At 39.5% G+C, this 27,941-nt stretch overlaps 1 protein-coding gene across 8 annotated transcripts in view; it reads right to left on the bottom strand.

Annotated features, from left to right (window-relative positions):
* The window catches only part of EHBP1 (EH domain binding protein 1), a 230,914-nt gene that overhangs the window by 49,383 nt on the left and 153,590 nt on the right, over positions 1-27,941 (bottom strand). For all 8 annotated transcript variants that reach the window (XM_042795730.1, XM_042795731.1, XM_042795733.1 and 5 more), the window contains 3 exons: positions 26,542-27,456; positions 24,443-24,586; positions 4,875-5,022 (listed from right to left, as the gene is read on the bottom strand). In XM_042795730.1, coding sequence (XP_042651664.1) covers positions 4,875-5,022; positions 24,443-24,586; positions 26,542-27,456 — 1,207 coding nt within the window. The remainder of the gene's footprint in view (positions 1-4,874; positions 5,023-24,442; positions 24,587-26,541; positions 27,457-27,941) is intronic.

Genomic DNA, 27,941 nt, shown 5'->3' with positions numbered 1-27,941 from the left:
TCTCAGATGCATCCTGGAGCTCACGGCGGCACACCGGAATCCTGACTGGGCTAACAGCAGCGAAGGGCCATGGACATTCAGACGAAGAAAGAGAAAGGAAGAGGGAAACCAAATCCGCCTAGAGGCAGGCAATGACTTTTCAAAGCACCCAAAGAAGTCAGCTTGCAAGGTCAGCTCACAACTACCAGTCATCCAGCAGGATGCAAAACAATCTAAACAAGATGACAGGGTTTAAGACTGCTGGATTCTAAGGGAATGCTTATATTAGATTATTTGATTTTCTTTAATTTAATATAGTGAGATGAGATCAGAGGCACTGTCTTTGCCACCACCATTTTAGGTAACAAAAGAGATGGGAATGTTGAAGACACCAGTTCCTAGTGTCAGATAATGACCTGACCTACTATTTAATTTAAAGTTGGTAGCCTTCAACCGACTATGATTATCAGGACATTTACACTTTATTTAAAAAAAAAACAACCAACAAACCAACAAAAAAAAGAAACAAACAAAAACCCAAATCAAAACAACTAAAAATCAACTAAAAGCATTCATTTAAAGTAATTTCAGATATTTTCAAATATCTTTTATAATCTTCAGATTCCTTGTTTTAAACTACTCTAGCTTTTGGTTTGTTTTGGTTTTTTCTCTCCAGTCCAATGTTTTTCCAATGTATTAAAAAGGGAAATGTGTTTAGGGAGCATGTTGCAACAAGATTTTGCAATTATAAATGATAAAAAGAACAACATGACAAAGAGATAACAGATATCTTTTAGGAAAAGAACAAATTGCTAGTGTGAAAAACTTAAAGCACTTGGTCTAGAACCAGGGCACATATTTAGATGAGTACTTAAAGAACTGCTTCCTTGAAAAGTAAGGAAACGTGAATCCTAGAAAGACGGCAAAGCTTTTACTATGTCATGAAGAAATTAACAAAATTAAAGATAAGGGATTAAGTCAACAACTAAACAGCACTGACCATTACCTACACAGCCTGAACTGCAGTTTGGACTGAAGAGAGCAAAGTAAGAATCTGTTGGAATCAAATGAAAATGCCAGAATATTGGTGGAAAAAAGATCCAGAGGTATTTTAGAGCTCATATGTCTTACTAGTCAGATTAAGCTCAGGCTTAATATGTGGTTAAACTGATATTCTCTTGACTTGGTGTAAGCTTGTCCACATGTGAAGGAGTTTCATCAGACTGCATCAATTTCTAGATGAAATTAAAAAGGAACAATTTTCATAGAGAGGTAAATGCATTGATGGGTGCTGGATCATACTAGTGGGAGAGGCATAGGTAAGCTGCCACTGGAGTGGCATGAACAGTGCTTGCTCTTTAGGGAAGAGGCCTCCAGGACTGTCTCTGGGAAATCCTTCAAGCTTGTGGATATTCAGATATTTAGTTTATTTACTTTCAGGTACAGAGTTCACTTTAAGGCTACAGGATGTGACAGGAGCATCTGAGCAGCAATAAAGGAAGCAAAGGTGGGGAATGGAAGAAATGCAGAGTTGAAATACTGGTTCAGTGCACAAGAAATCAGATGTCAGGACAAAAAAGCACAGCAGTAACTGCCAACAGATACAAGTACTGCCTGTTAAAAATATTAATAGAGGACTTAACAGTGTTTCACAAGTCGGCGACTAAGCATGTTGAGTAAGCCACGTACCACATACATTCCCTCCAAATCATTGCCTCAGAAGTAAAATCTGTAATGTACCCTGGAAACTTGAAGCGTGTACTTTAAGCAATGCAATGCCAGCTGGCTCTCTCTGGTAACTTTTCTATCTGCAGTACACCTTTCCAGCTTATTAGTTCCAAAATTTTTGAAAACTTTTTTTGTCTTACAATATATTTAGATCCTGCTTCTCCTGTGTTTTTCCCTCCCTGCTCTTCTAACATCTCCTTTGTGTTCATACTCTTCTCCCCTCTGAGCTTTGCCTATTTTTGGCATTTTTTTCATCAAAGCCTCTTCACACTATGCTTTTCTTACCCCCGTCCTCTCCATTGTTTCCTCCCTCCACTGCTTACTCACTACCTCCAGATCCAAGCCACGTCCTCACAAAGACGTCATCTCAAATAGAAGATGGAGACGTGCCAGAGAGTAAAGAAAACACACCACCCAAATCCCAAAGGAGTAGACGGGTGTCCCACTGCATGGGGACAATACCTAGATAAGATGTCAATTCCTTTGTCCCGTCGCTGCTGGGAAAAGGGAAGATATTTGGATTCCTATCTCGATACTGTCCCTGGACCCATCTCAAGGCATCTGCTTATCAGCCTGAAACTAGTAGGACATCTAATAAATTCGAAGCTGCCATCCCAAACCCTCTGGCAGTTGGCAGGAAGGAGTATTTTCTGTCTCACATGCCAAATAACCTATGAAAAAGACTGGATTTTGTAGCAAAGGATGCTGCTTATCCAGGAAAGTTTCAACTTGCCATAGGCATTTGCGTTTTTCAGAGCATGATTAAATAAAGCCTTTTAACAGAGAATGTAGCACCAGTGCCAAAGAATGAAACTCTTAATGAGCATACAGAAACACTGAAAGAGATCACATTTTCACCTAGAATAGTGAGCAAGAAGTTAGTCTTTAAAAACTCCAAAATCCCAAAGCTGTGTCACTTTTTATGGAATAACTGAAGTGCGAGGGAGGAAGATGATTTGATACATCCCGTTGTTGTAAATTAAAATGTAGCAATCAATACAGAAGAGATTAATGAAGCATAATGGACAAGAGAGCTTGGAAGACCTAAGGTATTACTATAAGCTTGTCTCGGCTATTGTATAGGGAATACAGGACTACACACAGAAAAAAACCTACTACACGTGAATGCAGTCAGGGGCAGTATTCAGAATCCATTTGTAATAAGGAGATTGTCTATTAAATCCTAATTTTTGGTGGAAATCAAAAAATGAAAAAGACTAAACCCAGAAATAATTATAATTTATTTGGTTTATAAAGTGTCGGTGCCATTTCACAGAACTACTCCATTTTTTAGAAGAATTAATTTCTTGAGTGGAGATCTAGAGTGGCACCTGACATTAGCAGCAGTGTGGTAGAAGTATGTGGAGGTTGTGTCACAAAGAAAGCATTCTGAGAATGAATAAGTAGAAGGAATTGCTATAAAATGCACCTAGACATGAAAAGAGCAAAGAGGAATTGAAAGAGACAGGGAATGAAAACTGGAAGTCCAAGTTCAAATAGCTTGGCCGAACTACTGTAGTAACAAAGAAAAATCAAGGTAGGAAATATAAACCAAGGAGAGAACTCGAAGCATATGCAAAAGTAGAAAGCAGTGAAATTGTTATACTGGATAAAACCCAACAGGTATAGGGGTGATAACTTTATAAACAAGTTGTCATCGGTACTGATCCTGTCTCCTCCCTTTAACAACACTGAAATTCTCTGAGTGTGTATGCAATCTACGTATAAAAATACTTTTTTTTTTTTTTTTTAAATATATATGCCTAGTGCATAGTTACCTCTGAGGCTGTTCATAAACCAGATGAAGGGCAGGAAGAACAATGGCAAAATTCAGAGGAAAATACGTACAGGGAAGGTCACGTCCCAGAAGGCAGCATACTGGGATATTTAGCAACACTACAAGTGAGTCACTGTGACAAAACAGGGTAACTACTACCCAGCTGAGCCCTCGGGATATACCCAGAAAGTGTACTTACTTGGAGGGGAGAGATGTCAGGAACAGCTACGTACAGGCACGATAAAAAAGTGAGGAGGAAGTCATTATATAACGTAGGATGGGGAGTCATAAATTGTGAAGAGGGATGAAGAAGACCATAGTCATACACCCTAACATACAAGTACTGTGCCATTTCGTTCAGCCTGTCTTACTCCCTCCCCATCAAGGATGTAATTCCCCTATTTATCACAAAAGAGAATTAAGATGGCAAGCTTGGTTTAGTTGGCAAAGAGAGGAAAACTGACCCAAAGGGAGACATACAACTAACCGCTTTCTTCTTTGGTGTTAAATGGAACAGAACTGTAGGGTTTAGGGTGCGGTAAGACTATATGTAAATGCATATGCATATAAAATACATGTAGTAGGAAAAAAAAAAACAAACAAACAAACCGTTGCTGAATTGCTCAATCTACATGCTCTGTGAATGTAAAACTGGGTTTTCCTGACACTTCGGCTTACAATTTTGTATTAGCATGAGAAACACAATTTCCCCTTAGAATATGTAGAAGACACTAAAAGAGCAAGAAGCCTGTACTGAAACATGTGCTCAGCACCCATTCGAGTGACACTACATTACTCCAGCTTGTAGCACTGGCTGGTATATGAATTTTAATGACATTTCAAAGTCAGTTTAATAACATTATAGCAATATTACAACTCAAAACCTGTAAAGGCAAGTGGTATGTCAAAAGACTGCCATTTAAAATCAAAAGGTTGTTGCTCCCACCTCCCATGGGCTGTGTTTAAAATTCACTTCCCGAGCAGTCTTTTGAACACATTCAATACAAAATAAAGTTTCTTAAGTATTTCTAATGTTTTTTCCCCCAAATTATGTCCATGCTCCTATATGAAAACACACATTGAAGAGATTTTAACCAACAATCATAAAATTCTAAAAAACTGTGGGTAATGACAAATCTGTAGCTAATGGGTCAATATGAGCTCCGTGTTCACATGACATCTTTTTCTTTCAATCACACAGATGCTTTTCTTTTAACTGTTGGAAATTAAGTGACACAATGCTAATTTAGAAAACTTATCTACGGCCAGGTATTTTGAGATGTGCACCCGATGAACAGCAATGTTTTGAAGTGTGAATAAAAGTGATGCCCAAAAAGGTCTCTGATTTCTAGGTTGCCATAGGAATAAGATACAAGGTTCCTCAGCTCACCTCCAGATGCCTTTGACCTTTCTTTCAACTTTTCTGCAGCCATTTCACTGTAGCTAGGAAGTTCTGACATCTTCACTCCAGATCGAGCTTCTGCTATTAGCTGACGAGCTCTCTCTCTCAGCTGCCGACGCCGCTCTTCATCTTGCTGCTAAGATATATTGAACAGTTGCCAACTCAGTAATTGACAGAAATGCAATTTCATTCTCAATCTGATCATCATGATAGTAACTGGTTTACAGCATGGTGCTTGGCCCACATTATAAATAGGATGCTCGATATCAGTTTGGTGTCATACCACAATTTTTAAAGACATCCGTGAATCAGATATATATATTTTAAAGCATTCCCCAAATTATTAATGCATTAGAAACCTAATTATTTGCAATTTAAAGCATTTATAAATCATGTTCAACAAAAAGACGTCGATGAAAATTCTCGGACACTTTTGCCTCAAAGTAGTAACTACAAAAAGTTTTACCGTGGCTATAAAAATGGTTTTACTAAAGTGAATTACTTCTTTGAGTAATATTCTCTCATAGAACTGAAATGAGAAGCCAGACGTTGCTCTTGGTTACTCCAATCACCAAGCTGACTTCACAGTGTAAAGGGAGATCGAATCTGAGGCATGGAAAGGAATCTAATCCTTAGACTTCAATGGATACCTTTTTTTTTTTTTTTTTGTTTTAAGTAAACTAATGAAAGTTATTGAAAGAACAATAGATGCTAGAGCAGAAAAGGCTTTGCATCGCTTGAAAACATCCTAAACATCCCACTAGCAGGGCTTTGGTCAGTAATTAAAGAGATCATATTAGAACCATCCCAGACCGTGCTGTCCCACTAAAGCTCGTAACCATCTTAGAAGCATGAAAACCTGGCAGTTACATAAATGAGCAAAGTTCTACAGCATGACACTTTGGAGGAGACTAACCCACCATACTAAGAAAATATTAATAAAAAGATGTGTTTAAATATATCTATAAGAATCAATTAGACCATAAGAGAAACTTTCATTTTTCACCCTAAAAATACGATTTTTTTGAAAGTTAGGACTGGTTTTCCCCTCCCCTCAATACTAAAACCGCTCATAAGCGCAACAAAGTTGGCGTTTGGCTTTAAGTCAAATCTGCCGATAAATTCACAGTACTGACATAATGACCAGGACAAAACCCAGGTATAGGCAGTTGACCTAAACTAAAGTGAAACGCAACAAACTGCCTAATTTTGGAGAGCTGCCCTGGCAGCCTTCCCACCAGCCCAGAAACTGAGCATCCCCACACCTGCAGGTGTTGGTGAGAGCTGCTGCTAAGTGCTATTTAGTTTAAGCAATCATTAATAAAACAAGCGCAAAATACTAATTAGGTACATTTTACCCATTTCCATGTAAATTGTTTGTTTGTAGCTATTTACTCAGCATTGTTCCTGGCACAATAGAAAAAATGCAAATGACTGAATCAGAATGCAGCCCTAATGGGACTTTCTGTTTATAACCATTAGCCCAGAGGTGTGCTGTAATTCAATCCTCAAGCAGCAAGATTTAGCCTCATTAACAGCTTGCATGGGCAGGTTACAACTCATAAAACCCTACAGTAAACAAAGTATATGGACACAGCACAATATCTCGTCTCTGAGTGACAGAACCCTGATTCCCCTATCAGATTGCCTTGATTTACTTTTCTCCTAATGTCCTTCCCCTGGAAAGACAATTCTGCCTGGGCCCTGCAAGGCAGCGGGATGGCACACTGGCTTTGTTTGCTTTCTCACCCTTTAACTTCCCAGACAGCACAGAGCAACAGTTCTATCAAAAATTTATTTGGTAAAGTATACATTAGAAAGACAACTGGAAAGCTTCCCTCCTGCTCCTATTGATACAGGGCCTAGATAGGAACAGGGGATGTAAGTGTTAATGTGGGAATAGCAAGAAGGGGATGAGGAGGGAAATAGTCGAGATAAGAGTTTGCCTAGCTTGTATGAGGTGTTTGTGTTGCTCGACCACTATCTCCTGTTCAAGTAAAAAGCCTCCTCCACCCCTGAGTAAGTGAAGATGTTTCTGTTGATGGACCACTATCTCCTGTTTAAGTAAAAAGCCTCCTCCACCCCTGAGTAAGCGAAGATTACCCCACAACGGCACAAACCTGCTCTGCGGGTCCAGGGGGGTGACAGAGACTGCGCAGACTCAACTGGGAGGAGATCATGGAAATGCTAATTTTAATACGAAGCGGGGATAGGTGATGCATATGTATTGCGAAATATTATGAATATGTAATCATTTGCTCTATAAATCTAAGGCAATGGTGCCACATGGTAGCACATATTTGGAGGAGTGATCCCCTGTGTGCCCAGCGCTGAATAAACATACCTACTTTACAATCTACCAGATTGTGGAGTCTGTTTTCCGCACGTCACTATGCACTGTAATAGATCAATTTAATTTAATTTATAGCCAGCCAACTGATAGAGCAACCGATTTTATTCCAACCCACAGTATTCGGGAACATAAATTACACTGAATTTTACATGAAATAAAACTGTTCAAATCTCTGCTATTTGTAATTCCTGGGATATAGGAACTTGTGGGTTTCATTTAAATTACTTTTAAGAAGGAATGTGCAAAAGATTCCCATGTGGTTTAACATCAAACAATTTAATCTACTATAGCCTACGTAGTTTAAAATAAGGCCAGTTACGTGTTTGTGACAAATGTGCCCTAAACTGAGCAGGCTGATTTACACACACACACACCCCCCACCCCGCTCCTTTTCTCCCCTCCTCCTGAAAGAGAACTTGTATCCTGAATTATTAGCATAGTCATTAACATCCCGGGATCTCCAAGCAAACACAGATTATTGTGGTTTGTGTTTGTGCTGATTAAGCCAATCATCACCAGCGGATAAGAGAAAAACCAGCCTAGTACTTGCTTAAATTCAATTCAGGTATTTGAACCCTCAGTTACTGAGCTTGGCAGAGGAAACACTGGTGGAAGGAGCAATGCGACCGAGAGCAGAAAAAGTAGGTAGATTCAGTTTTGAGGTGCAGAACAATTATGAAGCAGCATATCAATCCCCTGTATTTTGGAAAGGAAAGCGCTCAGGAGAGGTACGGAGGCGTGAATATGGATATTCAAAAAAAAAAAAAAGAGACACGAAGAGAAACTCTGCACCAAGAAAGGAGCATGCAAACACACACACAGCGATTTTCTTCCTGTACAGTTTAAAAGAAAACTCTGTAAAATCTTTCACCCTCTGACATGCCAAAGAGACATTAAAGTTTGCTCTGTTATTTTCCCCCAACTACTCTGTAATGGTCTAAAGATCTGCCACGCGGATGCACAGTGAGGAAAACTTCACCATTTAAGGACAAACTCTTCAAGAATAAGTAATGTAATTCCTTGTTTCCCTCCTATAAAAATGTATTGGTATGCAATTTTTATATTTCACAGTTCACCGACATCTCGGCAAGCTTTCTTCCACTGCTTCAATGGTGCTACTTTTAATTTTATCCTCCTTAGTCCTAGTAATTAAAGTGATCAGCAGTGGCATCCCAACGGCTTTGACACAGCTACAACCCCCTAGCAGACTCCGGCTTTTAAGGGGAAGGGGAAGAAAAAAAGGACGGGAGTTTCATTTCACTGGAACAAGAAAATCAAGCTTCTCCAATCCTCAACTTTATCCAATTGTTCTTTCAGCAGCCTTTGGATCTTAAGAAACAAATAAAAATGGCTGCCATTAGGGGGTCCTTTTTGTACTCGCCGCAGATGGCAATGACTGACGTTACTTTGGCCAAAAATGATGCTGTGGATTTGGGAAGGTGAATTCGAACGTGAAACACGGGCGGGCGGAGCAGTTTGTGAGATCATTACCCGTCCAGCGATGTCACTCGGTGGTGGCAGAAGCTGAGAGCTGACCAACTCGGTAAAATATTGAGAGTGGTGGAGTCCTGCAGGGGGAAAAAAAAAACCAAACAACCCAAAAAAACCCAAACCCAACCCATCCACCCCCATAAAACCCATCTCCTTAAATCACTACAAATTCTGCAATCTTCTCGCATTTTCAAAAAAAACCCCAAACACCTCTGCCAGGGATTTTCAGTCATCCGTTGGCAGAATTTTGGGAGGATCCAAACCAAGTTTACACCAGAAGTCTGATAATGTATTACCCTCTTCCTATAAAAAAATATAATCCTGTGAGCTGCATTTATTTGATGTTTAAAAAGAAAATTCTTTACCGTGTCCACAGACTGGGGGGGGGAAGGGGGGAAGTGGTAAATTAGATACTCCACAGCAACAAAATTAAACCGGAATTGTATCTATGAGGGGGAGTGATTCCTGTAGCTCTAGGTTTCAAAATTGTCCGTGGTCTGACCCGACTGCACAGTACATCTAAGAGAAAGAACTTGACTGCCACCTCTTTCATCATTAGACAGCAAGAACAGCTCTGTTATTAGCCATTCAGAAAGAAAAAGACTTCTGTGGTTGTCCAGAGGCAAGGATTACCAAAATGTACCTATTCAGTTAGTAGAGAAGACAGAATAAAAATAACTAACTAACTAACTAACTAAAATTACACGAGCTTTAAAGGTTTGAGCTGGCTGAGTTTTACTGTGACCTTGATCGGCTCTTGTTTGAGTAAATAGGATTTGGGATGAAACATTAAAACTGTTTAGCAGATCTTTTCAAACCATTTCAAACTTTTCTTATGTTGGTTTATAATATAACCAGACATGCTTGTAAATGGCCACACCTGCTCATTTCTCTGGGGATGGCCTGATCTCTGCCTTTTCTAACAAAGAAAGGAGGGGGGAAAAAAAATCAGCCTTTCTTGTTGCAAAACAGAGTGGAAAGTCAAAATCTTTCTCAAGTTTGTCCCATCTGGTCAGATTAAATCTTTGATCACCCTGGGGACCATATTTATGTTTGGTCTCTACTATCGTTTCAGAACAGCTCAAAATACACAGGTAGCAGCAAAATATGAATTGCCAGGCAGGGGACACATGACATAAACAAAAGTGCTTTGGCTTTGGATTTCTGTGGCTAGTCAGATTGTAGGAAGTGGTCAGCAAAGACACACATAGACATCTTAGATATTTTCTGCCTCTGCCTCATCTCTGCATCAGCTACCTTGGTACCAGGAAACTATATGTAGCTTGAAAATATTTTTTTTTCATGACTCTGTATCACTAAAATATCAAATCACTTGTCGTAAAGAAGCAGCTACTGGTTTACAGTCTAAGGCACTGATGGACTAGTAAGACGACAGAATGAAACCAGAAGTAGCCCAAAGTCTAAAACTGGAAGAATCACAAACAGTATCTTAACAAAGCTGTCCCTTTTAAGGAAGAAAAAGCCCCCAAAATTCACAATAAGATGGGGTTATGCAGCTGGAAAATGGAAAACAACTCCTTAAACCTAGAAGGTATTTTTAAAGAAATGTTAGTCAGCACTTTTAATTTTTTTTTTTTTAATATAAATATATATATAAAATCTATGTTGTTCTGGAAAAATCTACAATTCACCTGGTACAGTGTTTCTGGTGTGAAGTATGCTGGCTGTAGAAAAAACAATCCATTGATAATTTAATCCCTCGTGTCATTGTGAAATTGAGAAACTCTTAGTTTACTGAATGAAAAAAAAAATATATATATTTGAAAAAAAAGAATGGCTGACTAAGTAAGTATCACCTTGTGCTACATCCAAGGCCTCTTGCTGGTTGTCTGGCTGCTCTTTTGTAGGCAAAAAGGAGCTGAACGCTCTCTGGCTCCTTAGATCTGGCCCAACAAATGCACTGCCAGTCATGCACATGGATCCAGCTTAAAACCCAGTGTGAGCCTAAAAGAAGCTAGTCAAACTGGCACCTACTCATGCAGAAGGAGATAGATTTGTCATGACAGGCTGATTATTCAATGTAAAGAAACAGTTTAGCTTTTCTAATCTGGTACAAATACATCTTTCTCAGAGAAAAAAGTAAAAGGTCTAACAGTTCAAGTATTTAAAGTAAAGAAACCAACAAAAAAATTGTAACGTCAAAGTGAACCATAGGTATTTGTGCTAGAGCGTTCTGCAAAACAACCCTGCAGTTCTATTCAGATAAATAAGATTTAACCCGTTTAACCCCTTAGGAGCTGCACATCTACGTGACGATCAAGGCAAGCATTTCTATTTCACACTGCACTTGGCTGTACAGCAAGTTTTAAGGGCAGGCTGAAATATCTAATTCCAAATACACGTTCTGTTTTTCTTCTCTTCTCGCTTGCCTGGGAGAGCAAGGCACCCTCCCAGCAAACAATGTGAGGGCAGCCTTGCCTACCGGCAGGGCTCCCAAGAAAGATCATCGAGAAAGTCGATCTGAACCAAAAGCAGCTACAAAGCCCTCCACTAACATCTTCCCTGGAATTTTCTCTGCTTAGGCAAGTTTGTGCTCTCCCTCATCTGGGAAGTATATAATTAAGGACAACAATCACCTAAGGCGTCAGGATCCAGAAGCTTGTGACGCCCGTCACCACGATTGTCAGTGCTATTGGCATTACCCACAAATGAGGTCTCAGGCGTGCAGGCTGAGAAATACTCTGAAATAGTGCCATCATCCGGACAGGGCATCGCGTCCGATCTCAGATCAATAGGTCTAAGGACAGTATTTTCTCTGCTTTTGCACAGCTGAGTTACATTCAGAAGTTAAAGAAGTTGCTTACTCATTGTAGGAGTCAACATTTGCCGAGCTCCACTTAAGGGATTTTGTCTTGTGTAAACTTGACTTTATAATTTAAAAAAAAAAAAAAAAAAAAGTGGCATTATGAAACAAAGACTTTTGGCAAGTCTTTGGATGCGTAAGCTGGAGAGCAGCATCTTTCAGACTGCCATCCTGGGAAGCTTCCTTCTCAGGCGGGCAACCCCGCGCCGAGGGAAGAGGACGTGCCCTCCTGAGGAATGCTCCCGGTTCACTCCCAGCGAACAAAGCAGAGCGGGCTGCAGGGTGCCTCCGAAAGTTGGTTCCCCCCCCCCCGCCTCCCTTCTCTTAATTTTGGGGGGAGGGTGGCAGGATCCCAGTCTGCTTGTGTGTGATGAGAATGGAAAGAACAAGTGCAAATCCTACGCCTCCCTGGATCCTATTCTGCTTTTTTTTTTTTTTTTTTTAAAATGTCCTGCAAACTGCTGGCAGCTTTTTTTAATGGAAAATACCAATCGCCTAGGATCTATACCTAGCCTTTTGCCAATAATGAGAAAACTTCACCTTCTGTCCCCAGCAATTCTTAGGAAATCTTTTGCTGTTATTCCTACAAATCCAATTACAGATTGTTGAGTAGCTAGTGGAGTAAGCTTATTGAGGAGTGTCACATCACTAAGTCGTGCGTATGTGTTTCAGTTTGTAATGTGGTCTGAGCCGCTGTAGAGGTGTCAACTTAAAATGCAAGTAAGTAGCAGAACAGGGCTAATCCCAGCCACTACTCCCCTGCAGCCAAATTGTAGCGCAATGAATGACAGTGGAAATGCAAAGATGCCACTGTGCTTATCACACACAGCCAGATGGTGGACCTGGATCAATGCACACATGCCACGATCAATGCATTTGATAAAGAATTAAGAAGAAAACTGTACATGTTATCAAAGAACTTGTACATGGCATAATTATGATTCTGCATGTGCTTACTGATGATATTGGAGACTCAGAGGCAGGTGATAATGAAACTGATAGGAAGAAATAGCTTAAAGGCTACAGCATATGGCCTCAGCACTAAGAAATCTTGTCAAATAGTTCAGAAAGCTTTTTTAACTGTTATTACAGGCTGCTCATAGTGCAAGCTGGTGGCAACGTTTTAATTTTTTTTTTTTTTTTTTAAATCTGAAATGTCAAAAAGTTACAAAAGCTACACTTTTCAGAATGGTTCAGAAAATAATTAAGACACGACCATATTGTAAACACGGCAAAAAAATCTACAGGTAGAGCAAGCGTTCAAAATTTTTGCAGGTGGTGGTGGTCGGGCATTTTTAAATATATATAATTCCGTGTTCCCTGAATAAATGTATTTAGATTTCAAGGGGGCTTGTGGCAGTTTAAGGAATGTATCTGGGCAGGTAGCAATTTGCATTCGACATGACAATTTCTACAGATACAGTTTCAATGTTATTTCTCATCAAATGTAGAGTATTTCCCTGTTACTGTTTGTGCTCTGTCAGCTGCATTACAGCCACCTTGGATGTGAAAGAAGGTAATTAAAAATCTGTGGAAAATAAAGTCTAAAGTAATAAAAAAAGCATATAGGTTTATAATGTATAAAAGGTACCTAAAATACAAATTCTCATGCTCCAGTTGATAGATGAGCTGTCTAATCAACGCCTGGACGTAACTTAAGTGCTCTCATTAGTGTGAAGACCTTCAGGCTAAATAAGACTAAATCCCTTAAAAATTGCTTCTGCAATAGAAAAATCCTCCTTACCATTTTCCTCTGCCTAAATCATATCAATTAAAAAGAGAGAGAGGGAAGAAGGGAGAGAGGCAGGCATTTTCACATGACTTTGTTTTAACTGACACTCAAAAAACTATCTTCTGAATCCAATTTAAAATGTTTCAGCAAAAAAGTTCATTAGCAATCAAAGAAACAACCCCCCCCCCCCCCCCAAAATCACACTGAGTTTAGTTTCTCTTTCACTTTAAATCTGGATCTTTAATCAGCGCTAAGGCATATAATGCCCTTGGAAACCTTTACCTTAACTTTTTTTTTCCCCCCAACCCCAAATATTTAATCAACATTGCAGCTTTATATTAAATTATAAAATTTTTCAAAACAAGCCTCCAAAAAAGTGTATTTTATTTGCAGCGGCTGAAGAGGGATAACTCCCCCCCCCCACCCCAGCCCCCGAATGTCAATTTGTCCTGACAAACCATTGGGTATTAAATTCTAAAGGCATGCAGAGTGCATAAAGAACTGATGGCTTGATTAGCTCTTGTGGTGCAATTGAAGGAGCTGTCTCTCTCCCCGCTTCTCCATTTTGAGAAACACTTTGATCTCCGTTCAAGTCAATTCATGAACATCAACTGACAAGACTGCATGAAACACCCCAATGGTTAGGCCCAAACTCGTAGCAAACTATTTGGTTTCATTAAGGCTTCAGGAGAAGTGACCAGTGACAGTCCTTTCATTCAGAAGCCAACAGGCAAGTGACTATTTCAACTTTAATGTGCACAATGTACTGCCGAAGGCCGCTACACCTATAGTCAGTCACTCAAGTATGAATGCCTTTACCTACTATTTTGTGACATGTGAACTACTAAGTGCAGCTGCAGTCTCATTAATGCATTTGCCCAGATTTGTTTGCAGGACTAAAGAGATGATTCGCACTATTTCTGGTGGGAGAAATGACTGTATCTTCAAAGGAAGGTAGAACAGCAGGTGCTATATAAAAGCCAGCGATTAAAAAAAGATTGCATTTTTAAATGCAGTAATTTACTGGACATTTGCACGAACGTAGCGCAAATATTTTGTATTTTCAGCCAGAACAGATCAGATCTTGAATCACATCACCCCACAAAACGCAGGGTATTCGGCCCAGTTTTGTGCTTTGCTACAGTAAACTATTTCCCCATCACTTTCCCCCGGTTTTAGTTGCCCACTCCAAAGAGTCCCACTTCAAAGAGTTCATTTTTGCACCAGTTCCTGTCAATGCAGGTCAGAAACACTAAAGTGGAAAGTGGCTGCAGTGCCGTGGCACAAAGAGTCTCTGCGGCTGAAATCAAACAAAGTCCAATTAAACTAATCATAACGTCCCAGTGAGCACAAGGAAGCTCACCTGGTATTTCTGGACTTCTTGTGTGAATTCCCAACTCTACTCGGTACTTGGTACTATAATTACCCTGACCAAAATACTGTGAAATTACTGCTCTGATCTACTAATGGCTGCAAAAAATCAAGCCGTTGTGGTTTCATGCCAAGGGGCCGTAGCAAGGTGGCGCAATGCTTTCTGACAGAGACGACAACTTCTAAAAACTCAAAAGGGAAAATTAACGGGATGTGGGTTATGTTGCCAAGGACTGTTCATTAATTACCAATTTAATCACCGCTGGAGGCATGACATTACAAAAATCTGGCTGAAAGTTCTAATAGATTATGAAGACCACCTAAGAAGAGTGACCAAGAAATGTACAAAACAATTAATACTGTTTCACTGCTATCAAAGACACTCAGATTATTTTACATCAAGTGAAGCAAAAGAATTAGTAGCTTCACAGTGCCACCGCTAGGAACTGTAAATACAATGGCACACAATTAGTAATGCACATGTGACTTTTCGTTCAAGGCATATATCCTTGGGAAAGCCAGAACATGATAAGGAGAACAAAAGAAACATTTTTAAATGAAATGAATAAAGATTTTAACTCTACCCTTGTGCATGCTGAGCAATAACAGAATAGGCAATGCAAAATACAGCTCTAAGTAACGGCGATGTCATCCTGGGATTCACAACAGCGAGTACTGAGCATCCACACAGAAAACATCCACAGTTATTCGCAGCGGTAGAAAAAGAGCATTCCAGATACTGAGAAACCCAGGTCTTGCTTCACACACAAAGGGAGAGCTCTGAATCACCGAGACCTTTTTTTTTTTCTCATATTTATAAATGGACAGGAGTCACTTCAGTTTTTGAACCAACGCTGTTCAGACGATCTTAAAATTCAGTTAATAAACAGCTTATTTTCTGTGAGCGTGCAAGTTAATGTTACGGCTGCAGACTACACAGCACCTTGGATTTACACCCACATAATAAATAACTGTGCATTTATATATTCAGGCCGAATGCTTAGGTGGTGTAAATAATACAGCTTATGGAAACTACCGCAATAAAATTCAGCTGAGAATCTCAAGCATTTATAGCTAAAACTCAAACTGCGTAACATTTGTCTTGCATTATCAAAGGTTACACTTCATTCATGAAATCCCTCCTGGTATAAAAATGACAGTGCATACTAATTCTTCTTAGAAATTAGTGTACTCCCACTAATTGATCTATTTTCCCAGCTACGTCAGGGAGTTGTCTACAGCAGTATTTTTATACTGTGAAACATCACAACTTCACTGTAAGAAAGTGCTTAAACAGATCAAATAAGAAGTCAAAAGATGTAGGGCCTTCTTGGAAAGTTACAGATTATTTCTATTTTTTCATGTATTGAGTAATGTTAAATAAATCAACTTGTTTGTTCTTGCCACCAAGGAAATGAGATCAGGCTATCTCAACCTTAGCATGTTGTTATAAAGAAGTAAGTATCAGTTCAGTTGTGGTTTTGAAGTGTTCAGTCAGCAGGTCTAACCTTCATTTAAAGAAAAGTATATTGTTAAAACAACTATAAAATTTGGAATGCTCATGAAATGTAAATACTATACAGCATAGTCTTATCAGCTTAAACCATATTTAACCACTTTATAGTGGCATACAGACAAGACACATAAATGAACAACAGGGAATAAGTTACCAAAGCTCAGGGATTACCAAAATAATGTTCAATCTTTTTACCAATTAGATGGTAACTGCTTCTGTGTAATCTCAGGAAGATCTAGTGATCATATCTAAATCTGGTCACAATTATCAGCATGACAGACTAGTCCTTTTTCAATCAATATTTTCCAATTAATATCAAAAGACCAAGGTTGCCATCTGCAAAGTCCTACACCTCAGTAAATTAATGTTAGATGCTTAATTAATAAAGATCGGTTTTTCTCTCTTTGTTTTTTAAGAAAAACAAGATGGGAAAAACTTGGGAGTGTTTCCTTAAATGAATTAATATTATCACCTCAATAACCGACATTTATTTTTCAACTACAAAAACAAATCCACTGGTAAGCTAGATGCCTTTCCCAATGCAACAGAAGTAGGGACTCTGGTTTCATGTAAAAATAAAAATTACTGAATAAAGCTATCCAGAAGATAGCTTTATTCAAGAACCTGCTAAAATATTTGGAGGAAAGAATACCTGCAATGCTAATTTGAGTTTAAGACATCTTTCAATCAAATTAAAATATCCTAGTTTTGTTGTCTACTGCAAATTTGCATTCTGTACCATTTCTGGTCATGCTGACTAGAGTTTACTTTTTGGTTGCCTATTAGAGCAGGACAGTTAGGAGCTTGTTAGCTCAGAGGAGCAGCAGATTATTGCAGGACATGATTAATAAATGGGACCATTTATTACAGCTTTTTTCTGAGCATTTAAAATAATACCTCATTTTTATTTTACTGCAGCTGGCATACCTCCTATCTGTGCAAAATGTATGCAATCAAAATTAAAGTAAGAGTGTACAAGCTCATCTCCTTTCAGATTTTGTTACTTTCTGAAGCTTTCCTAAAAAGACTTCTATTTCCTCTAGACCACTGTGGATGCAAAAAAAGTTACTATTTTGCACTCCAATATTTATGAAAACGAAAAGTAATGGGCAAAACAGATTGACACCTGAAGTAGAAAGAGCTTATTAAATATGAATTAGATACAGCTGCAACAAGTCCTTTGAGCAAGGGAGTAATAAAAAGCAATATTCTGAGCAGAAAGAAACAATCTCGTGGCATAGCCCGTTACTGCTGCCCTCTGTACACAGACAGTGTTTGCATGTTTGGAGGCAACAGCTTTTTGGTGAAGTACTTTCTATCTGCAAATTCTACTACAAAAGCTGTATACAGTCCCCACTGCTCTTTCAAACTTTTATTTTTTTTTTTCCTTTTAAAATATTTAGACAGCTATAGCTGTCACTTAACTTGAATAAGTATGAAATAATGGTAGCAGAGATAAGTAAAACCAAATCTTTCTCTGCACAGAAATCAGGCTAGCAACGGTTGCATTTAAGCACAGCAGCAGTGTCAGGATTCCTCTCTGAAAACACCCCTTCAGTTTATATTAATCTGGTTTTGAATACTTATTGTCTGAATGGAGTCCCTCACAATTTTTAGTATATTCATCCTTGAATGCTGCTATGAAGAAAGAATTACTATTTTCTTATTTCACAAGAGGCAAAAGACAGAGCGATTTCGTCACTATTCAACTCCTGCATCCCAAGAGCTATGCTAGATCCTAAAAATGCAAAATTTTTGGCCAAATCCACGAGTGGCCCAGTCCTGCACCTGAATTATCCAAGGAGGAATCCTTAGCTTATGCAAAACCCAAATAACCCCAGGAATGCACTATGGCCTGTGTTAGGAAGAAAAAACACATCCTTTGCCAGATGAGCACTATTTTTAATTAATTCCATGCTATATGGCATTCCCTGCTAAAGCTGTCTACCTTGCAAAAAACAAGTTAAAAGAATTTGACACGCAATTTAAGAGCTGCAAGAAATGAAACTAGTGGGCACAATCTTCATTTTCATCCTGCTCTTACCGTTCAGAATAGAGCCTTGGCATGGCACCACCTTTTACTTTTGCTATCCTCTGATCTTCAGCCCAGATCTAATCTCTACTGACTGGCGTTCAACACTTTGGTTTATTTTCACTGTTCAATATATTGGCCCATCAATACACAGTGCCATTCTTTACTCCACAATATTCAAATCCTGCTCTGTAGGCAGAAATATTAATTTCTTCAAGGGCTTTTCTACAGTGCTCATCACTACAGTATTGAAGTGCCTCAAAGGCATTAATCACATTCCCTCTCACAACACCCCGTGGTGATGTTATTACCCTGTTCTTCGGATGAGACCTGAGATGGAGATCCAGCTAAAAGGTTCTAACACTGGGTGCTCGCTCTAGGAAGCCTATTACCTGTTGGGTTTTTTGTTTTTGTTTTTGTTTTTTTTTTTCCCCTTCAGTGTACTAAGCTTTATGCAGCTCTTTATGTGTCTCAAGCACAGCTCCAATTGATTTCCCCAACAGACTTGGATGCTCAGTACATCTGTATATCAAACCTTCACCTCAAATGGCAATCCGGAAGGGAAGGATACACAATTAGTGACCACTCGGAGGAGGTTTGGTTCAAAAGACTTAGCAGCACTGATCAGAAACTCTGAGGCAAAGGCAGCATTACATCTAATTCTTTCAAGCATCTTAACCGTGACCTCATCCTTCTTCTCCTTGCAATCCCTGCTTCGTTTGCCATACACCTTCCAATTTCTGCAACCAAAAGGACGGAGGTCCTCTGGACAAACAGCCTTCTACACCACCTCAATCCTCAGAGCTAAATGAGACACGATTGCTTCAGGGAAAACAGTATGTGATCACATAATTAAAGACTGCATCATAATGCATATATACAAAGGAGGTTAATTAAAGTTGCCTGTGCATTTCTTAACTCCTAATTCCATTCTCTGTAATCATGCTGACTCCATAACCATAGCCATTTGAGTTTACAGAGTAAATGACAGCTGCAGTAAATTTCTATCCTTTACATGGATCAGTCATTAAAAAGAGTAAGATGAACATTTTGCCACCGGCCTTCGCAGATATTTGCTGACAGCAGAGTTACGTTGAGATTCAAGAATTATGGATTCCACTCCACGTTCTGCAAGTGAAGGTTCCCTGGTGGAAAGACCTTTCAGCCCTGTGACTCCTGAATATTTTCCACCCCTTGTGGTCTTCTCTAGCCTGCCACTTTACCAGCTAGGTTGCACAGACCAGCTCCAGTCTCCTTGCATTTCCAGCATCACATTCCAGCCAAGCTACTGCTGCTAAGAACCATCACTACAGGTTGATATTTTACAGCATCTGGTGGGAGCAGATAGGTCCCTCCTAGCCCTGTGATATTCATCATGAGAAAAGGTGAGTTAAATAAAAATGAGGAAGCTAATAAAAAGGCTCTCCTGGTTAAAAGCTAAGTGATTACAGCTGCTATACCAGATTGGAAATGACAGAGGCATCTCGTAAAAGAGTCAGTACCTGCACACCTACATCAAGAAAGCAAGCAGAAAGGCTGAGCTGTTTATAAATCTACCATAGAGAAAGGGATCCAGGAGGGGATCAGAAACTCTGTTCACAGAGCTCTTAAGCTAATTCTTCCAGTCTCCAAAAGGCTGCATTAATTTTAAGGACATATCTATGATCCTCCCAAACTATAAGCATGTTTTCAAGGAGTTTCTGATCAATGCCGTCTCTTCTTAGACTTCAAATACCTGCCTACAGGCTTACACACTTCCATGCAGGCTGGCAGGCATACGGCTTGCAGATCGTAGGCTTCTCAGACACACCAAATGAGCAGACCTAACAGTGAAAAAGCCTCCACCACGCTGCAAGGAGCGAAGAAATGGGATAAAGGGGCTAATATGATACAAAGAGAGGAAGCAAGCAGAGAATGACAGCACTAAATCAGGTGGGTTGAACAGGAATGGAAGGTGATGGGGCAGAAGGCACAGAGGGAAGATTATGGGAAGAAAGAATAGAGGGAGTGGGTATCAAGAAAGTGAAGTTAAAAAGGAGAAGGGGAGCTGAAATGGCCAGGGCAGACAGCTAAAATACAATCCGAGAGAGAGAAAAGGACAAGAAGGCACAAACTAAAGAAAGGGAAGAAGATACAGCTTGGGATGCAATGAGAAATACCTAATTCAGAGGAAAATGGGATTGAGTTAACAGGTACATGAGCAAATTCAGTGCCTTAATCTTACGATTCCACAACTTCATCAATTTCTGAGTTTAAAAAAAAAAAAAAAAAGTAAAGCAAATGAGAATACTGACATGGGCCTAACCCCAGAGCACAAACATAAGAATGGAAGCACACTGCAGCAAGAAAGAAGACTCAAGAAAAAGGAGTAAACAGCCAAGAGAATGGATATGTCATGGGAAAACAGCCAGTACTTCACGAGAGGCCAGTTAGTGGTCAATAAAGAAGCAACAGAGATTTAAAAAAGAAAAAGGAAAAAGAGAAAGGAAAAAAAAAAAAAGAAAAAACAAGAAAAAACTAAGCCCAGTGTACATGACTACTGAAAAAAATAACACAATATTCATCCTACCAGAAGAAGGGTAAGGCTTAGGCTGAAGAAGGTCTATGCTCTATGCTTAGAGGAAAATCAGGAACACTGGTTTTGTTTGGTTCTTTTTTTTTTGTTTGTTTTTTGTTTGTTTTGTTTTTTTCAAAAAAGACTTCTACCAAAAACAAATCAGGCGAGCACATACCAAGTAACCTGTACTTACGACCAGAGAACAGACACGGAAATTTCCTCCCTTTTGTTGACCTCAAGCAGCAATACAACTCCCCGCACCATATATGGTTCTCGCTTGTTTACTAATAAAAGAGCGATTCATAGCTGTCCCATGACAGATGTAAAGTGGTCACAGCAAGGCCTATGTGACAAGGTATTCCAAAGTAACTAATGACTCTGCAGGCTTAGTTTAGCTGGGGTGGCTGATTTTCAGAGCGCACTCTGAAACACCAGGCTGCTTAAAGCTCTTTTTGTGAAGGTATCAAAAAAGGTGTAATTGCAAGCTTCAAGAGTTACTTTTGAAAGTATCAGCCTTAGACTACCTCTTTCAAGTTTTCTTATTTAAAATAAGATCTTCCTGTTTTAAACTATTTTCTTCTGAACCCCTCTCAATCCGTCCTAAAAATGAGCCTAGTCCAGTTCCCACTACTAAATGCTGCTTCTCATTATCATAGCTCTCATTCGGATAACACACTACTACACATTACTGCATGCTGACACACACAACACTGCTTTGAGTCAAAGTTCTTATCAATAAACTCAATGACCAGAAAACACTGAATAGAAAATAAATCTGTACTCTTTTCTAACAATCAAATAAGCGATGACCTGTAGTAAATTGGTACAACTACACTGAATGGAAATGCCTCATCTCTATGAATATCAAATACATTAAAGAAAACCAGAAATCAATGTATATTTATCTATATATGTTGATGCATGCATACATACATCCTCATTCAGAACATGCACATTTATGGATATGTATATAACATATATATATACAGCTTTATATATTATTATATATCAACTTAATAGAACATATGAAATATGAATACTATACCAGCCTCCATTAAAGACAGTCCCCTTTCACAATGCATGTTTCCCATTGAAATGCATTAGAAGAATGCTGAGCTTGGTAAGTCAAGCACTCAAAAGTTAGAAAATGTCAAAATTACACTAGCTGTACAACCTTGCATTGGTTCTTATTCTGTATAGTCTTTAATTGCATAACCCGTGTTTTGTTCGTTTGTTTGTTTTTTTCTTACAGGATACTTGTCTTTTTCATTGGCCATGACTGACAATGTTCAATGAATGAAAAACTGTTCAGTATCTCACTTTACCTTCAGCATTCCTTGTCTGCCCTATACCTTGTTTAGAATACACTAAACTCCTCTGAACACAGAATTATTATTTTCTTCCAGAGCATTTCTGTGGCACTCTTCACTATCATATCTACGAGTTTCCAAATTACATCTCCACAACACCCTTCTGAGCTGAGGAGCTTCTGTTACTTATATTACGGTCAATCCAAGTCAAGAGTGTCCATCACCTGTTTGCTCAGAGCACCCAGGATTTCAGAGGGCTGAGGACCATTTGTTCACAGCACAAGGTTCTCCTTGACTTGGCTGCTGCTGGGTGCATTCAAAACTTCCAGAAATCAGTCTCTAGGAATCTTGGGTTGGAAATCAGAAATCAAGGAATCCACCACCTTGAGTGTGTTGGGTTGGAGGTATCTTCCCAACATTATAAAGAGCTTCTGATGGAGGCAGCAAGAAACTTTGGCTCTGCAAAGTGGCCCTAAAAGCCCATCCTTCCCTTTCCTGCAGGCTTCAAATTTATTTTTCACCTTCTGTAATAAATTAAATGGGTAATCTGACTGCCTGAACTATGCAATCTTAACTCTCACCATGAAAACTCTGTCCCCATCTCCTATCCTTCAGCTGGTTTTCAATAGACTAGACAGAGACTTAATTTTTGTCTAGCTTCACATTGTCATCTATCTCCTTGCCACCTACCCAGGGCATCTCTCCTCCGCATGCCAGTGGGGTAGCTCCTTTTCCTCCCGTTTGGATTTCACCAGCAGGAGTTTGAGTCTAAAAGAGAAAGTTTTGCTTTCCAATACTACCATCTGCATCAGAATGGGCCCTGATCCTTAGGGGAGCAACAGTGAAAGATGCTCTTGCTGTGCCGTGTCCGTACAGACAATTTTTACTGACACTTACCAACTTTTCTGAACTTCAAGGCTGACAATATTGTGCTATTAACACCACTTTGACTGTTTTTATCAGATTTTAAGGGGATGGAACCTTCTTCCCACAGGACATTTTTTAACGTGGATAAAACAATGCTTTATCCAACTTAATACAGAAAAACAGTTGAACAGGGCTTTTTTGAAGTAAGAAAACGAAATTACCCTGAGGCAGAGAACGAAGGGGGGGAAAGTCTCAGCTCAAACAGTGAAATAATAGCAAACTTGTAAAACCTTTGAAAATAGGTGCTTGTAATAAAAAAAGTTAGGCAACTTTAATTACAGTTGTTTCTGCCTGAGTAGTTGCCCATAGTATCCCTTTCTAATGCTGTTTGCTTTACGAAAAACTAATTAAAAAAAATTCAAAGTGAAATTTATACTAAAATATATTTATCTAGGAAAAACTTAAATACAAAATAATAAAAAAAAGGCTCATATATGATTGTTATCATTATGTTATCGTTATACATGATATACATAACAATATATATTGTTATGCATTATGTTATCATTATACAAGTAAGACCTGTCTACATATATGATTATATTTTGATGAAAAAAGAAGCAACAGTTTGGGCAGAGGAACTGCTAAGAGAAAAGTACCGCATGGATCCAAGAAAGTTCAAGAGAACGAAATGAGACATGTAAATCACTGTCTTCATTTTTGATTGTATGATCCCATTTAAGCAAAAAGCAGAATGTGCCTCTCGGCACTAGGCTCTGAAAGATGTGAATCAGTAAAGATTCAAGCCTTTCTCTGTATCATTATTTTTCAGTTACATTTACATTCTCAGTTGCCAGTACAGTCTCTAATGCGCAATAGTTAGAATCACAAAACCCGCACTGCGAAGGTTTGCATAAAAATTAATTAGCTTTCATCTCCAGAGAGTATGCATCCTTCCAGGTCACCACAGAGGCCACTGGAGGTGCAACCATAGCTGCTTCAACACTGGAGCTCATTCCCCAGCTCCACTTTCCCATCTCACCAGCATAATCAACTTTGGTGATAAAAAGGAATTGTTCCATCAACTCTTTTACAAGACTGTCACAAGCAGCTTCATTCACTGCAACAACACTTATGAGCAGCAAGTAGCTGACATCACAGGCTCAGGGAAGGCATTTACATTAACTGAGAAAGGAGAAGTAATCAAAAATAGCATAAATTACTTCGCTATCATTTAACAAGTAACTTTTGTTTTTCGTCCCATTAGAAACTGCAGTGCCAATCAAAGAAGGTGCTCCCAGACCTCTGCTTCCCGTGAAGTCCAAGGCATCCTTCTGTTGGCCACAACAGCAGGAGAAACAGGCTCTAAAAGTGATCTAAGGGTACATGACATATCAGAGCAATTCAGCGTCGAAAAGAAATATTCTGCAAGGACATGGCTCCCACAAAAGCATACGCACATACAGTAAACTTTAACTATGTAAACTGGCCAATATTTCTTACATCATTCAGCTGCTTATTGCGGGCTGGGATGATCGTATTGGTTAGTTGCTTATTCCCTGCCTTTAAAGCTGCATCTCTTCTCGCTTGCTCAAGCAGGACTCTTGCTCGTTCTTTAAGTTCCTCCTGTCTTGACAACATACGTTGCTTAAAAATAAAGAAATATAATTAACAGCAAGGCAGCCTCAGGGTACTTAACGTTTATACAGCAGTTAATAGCCAGGAGCCTTCCTATATAATAAAGGTCAGGAGTCACATGGATTACAGCTTCATGAGGTGACAGAGCATTCTACAGAAATGAAAAGTAAAGATGATCAAAATGTGAAATTAAAAAAAAAAAGTCATAGGCCTTTATAATGTAAATAAGAGTTCTCTCCCCTCTCCCTAAAACTAATTTCTATCAATATTTAATGCCTTTAAACTGCAACTGTGGAAAAAAAATAATTGGCTTAATGGCAGCTATGTTAAATGTGCTATGTGTTTTCTTATTTACTTTAATATGTATGCAAATATAATGCTTTGTTGGCTACTTATATGAGTATCATTTATAACTTAAATTGAACACAAACAGGCTAGGCACAAGGCAAAAAACCTATGAAAATATCTGCTTCTACTTTATGAATATCCACAAGAGAGTCCCTTCTTCACAGATATGCCCAATTATATTGCAGAGTAGAAAGAACAGAAGGGGGGCTTCTGCATAGGGAACATGAGCAGCTCCCATACATATATACTCCTAAACGGTGACAACTTCATCAAGGTCAACTGTGAAGACTCTGGGAAAATGCGTCTCTAGGCCTTTACATGAGATAGAGTTGGGACAGACGTTGCAGGTTGTGCTCCTGCATCAACCACGTGGAAATTGAGATGCCTGACTCTAACCGACAACTGAGGTTCAAGGTTAAGATTGAGGCTCACGTCTGTGATTTTACTGCCACATGCCCAGACAATTATCAACAGAGAACCATCTTTAAACTCATCTCTTCCTTCTTCTTGGACTATTGCACCTTTGCACGTGAAAATCTTTGTAGAGAAGACATGCTGTCTCCTCTTGCTCTATTATTCTGTATAGGCCAAGCTCTTCCTTTCATCATCATCAGTGTGTACTGGATGAGAAGAGAAACTTCATGAGACTTCACTGATTAAAGGAAATAAATTAGCTGGCTATGGGACTAATATTTGGCCATTATCACCCATCTACGGACGGCTTCTCTTGCAATAAAATGAATCTTTATGGCATTTAGTCAGGAAAAAACATAAACGTATTTGAAGCAATTCACATTACCGAAAAACTGGCTATATTCTCCTTTTATCAGAGCAAATGGCACAAGCCAAACAAAACCAAAACTCAAGAAAACTCTTCACAAGGGTAAAATTAACAGCCTGTTTTGGCATTTTTGTAAACAGGGCTGATAACATTTTTTACATATTTTTGTGATGATATGTTTTTCTGATAATACTCAGCATTTCTAGAATATTCAGCTTTCATCCCCACAATAAGTCTGCCAGGTAGGTGGGCGAACACTTTTTATATTTATAGAAAGGAAAATGATATGGTGGTTAAGTAATGTGCTTGAGGCCACTCAACGAAAAGCATAACTTAGTATTCTGGAGTTTCTACCTCACCATGGTGGCTACGTTCACAAGGCTGTGTGGTTTCTCAGACAAGATTTTGAAATATCTTTGGGATATTTTACGGTCTTCAAAACTTTACATTTTTTGAATATGGACCAATGAATTGATAAGTCTTTTTCCAGTTTTTGCTTCAGTACGCAATACTCAGAAGCAAGGTGTTGCTACACTCAGTGGCAAAAGCCTTGGAGCCATCTTCTTTGAGACAGCTGAGAATACAACCTCCTTTAACTGGAGAGAGATTGGAAAGAGTAACAGTAGAACAATTCCTATAAATTATTTTTTCATATAATGGCTCTTTTTCAGCACCACCTACTCTTCAGTCAGAGTATTTATTGCCCAACAATAAAAACACACCGCTCACGTCACCATTTATACTGAAGATATGATGTAAATTACAAACGTGGAGAAAGAACCCGAACACCATCTCCAGCCTGACTCACAGGCACAAGAAAGTTTAAATTTCTTACCTGGGCTGTTTTTGCAGTTTGATCCGTATGATTTAAAGCTGTTCTGGCATCACTGTCAGAATCAGATTCTGTTTGCCTCGGAGAAGCAGGAGGTTTCTTTGCAAGATCAGTATCCTTATTATAGGAGTATCCAAGCTTAGAAGTAGGAGATAAACTCGGCTTTGTGACAGGTGAACTGGGATCTGCTCTTGTGCTCTCTGTGGATCCTAGACGTCCCAGCTTTTCTTGCTCTGAGAAACCAACGGTACTGTCTGAGCTCTGGTGTCTCTTCTTGTCATTATCTTCACAAGCAGCTGTGGGAGACACATCCTCTTTTTGATCACTGACATGTGCCAGGTCACTCAAGTCTAAAGTGTCAGCTACCAGCAACTTCTTCCTTCCCAACGTAGGCTGCGCTTGCGTTGTATCTGCACCGCTACACTTCCCAGCGTCTTCAGATGCAGAAGTCCTTCCAGAGCTCTGCTGGGATTTCTGTGGATCTGTGTCACTTCGAGTCCTGCGAGAAGAAGGGGAAGCTGTGCTTGGGCTTAAGTGGTCATCGGGAGTCTGATGCTCGCTCTCAGATTCGCCAACACCACTGTCGTTTACAAACACAGAGTCATCCTGAGAAGCAAAGTCTGCCAAACCACTGTCTGGGGGATGCAGCTCAGGCTCGCGGTTCAGGTCACTCAGCTCGGCGTAGAATTTTTCCTGGTCGACAGAACTGTTTGGGTCCGTTTCGTAGTTACCCACTTTATATGTGCTTTTACTACTGTTCTCCTCTATTTGAACCACATTTAATTCCTGGCCACAGAAATGTGCCCTTATTTGATACAGATAGGTCATAACAGTCAGTTTGTCAGGTATCGCTAATAAAACCATGTCAGAAGGTTCCAGCAATCGTGATATTCCCAAACTGGCAAACCCATCGTATGCCTTTAAAAACAGAAAAAATAAAGATTACAATGTGGCAGTTTCTTACATATCATAACGTTTCAAGAATGCAAGCGGAAGTTTCAGTTAAAAAAAGCAAACCTGAAACATATCCAGTATTACCAGAACAGTATAGGTTCAACTCTATTACTTATTATTCTTCTGGCTTCATTCGAGCAGTTACTCTTTTTTGTTGCACAGTTGTCCTCGGTTTGAGTGAGTGGTGGGGTTTTTGGGAGAGGACTAGAGCAGTCGTCCCCTGTGAGAAGCTTCTCGAAGCTCCCCTGCCTCCAAGTCGGACCCACCTCTGCCTCTGCAATAACGTATTTAAGAAAGGACCTGGGAGGAGTTGGAGTTGTGAGGAGGAGCTGTGACATCTATGTGAACACCAAGGTCAGTGGAGGAATGGAGGAAGAAAGGAGGGGGGAGGTGTGCCGGAGCAGAGACCCCCCTGTATCCTGTGGGGAGACGGCAGGGCGGCCCCCCCT

The sequence above is a fragment of the Tyto alba genome, unplaced genomic scaffold (genome assembly GCF_018691265.1).
Source record: "Tyto alba isolate M040663 unplaced genomic scaffold, T.alba_DEE_v4.0 Super-Scaffold_22, whole genome shotgun sequence".
In the NCBI taxonomy this organism is placed as follows: domain Eukaryota; kingdom Metazoa; phylum Chordata; class Aves; order Strigiformes; family Tytonidae; genus Tyto; species Tyto alba.
This window is presented reverse-complemented; position numbering and strand designations above follow the sequence as displayed.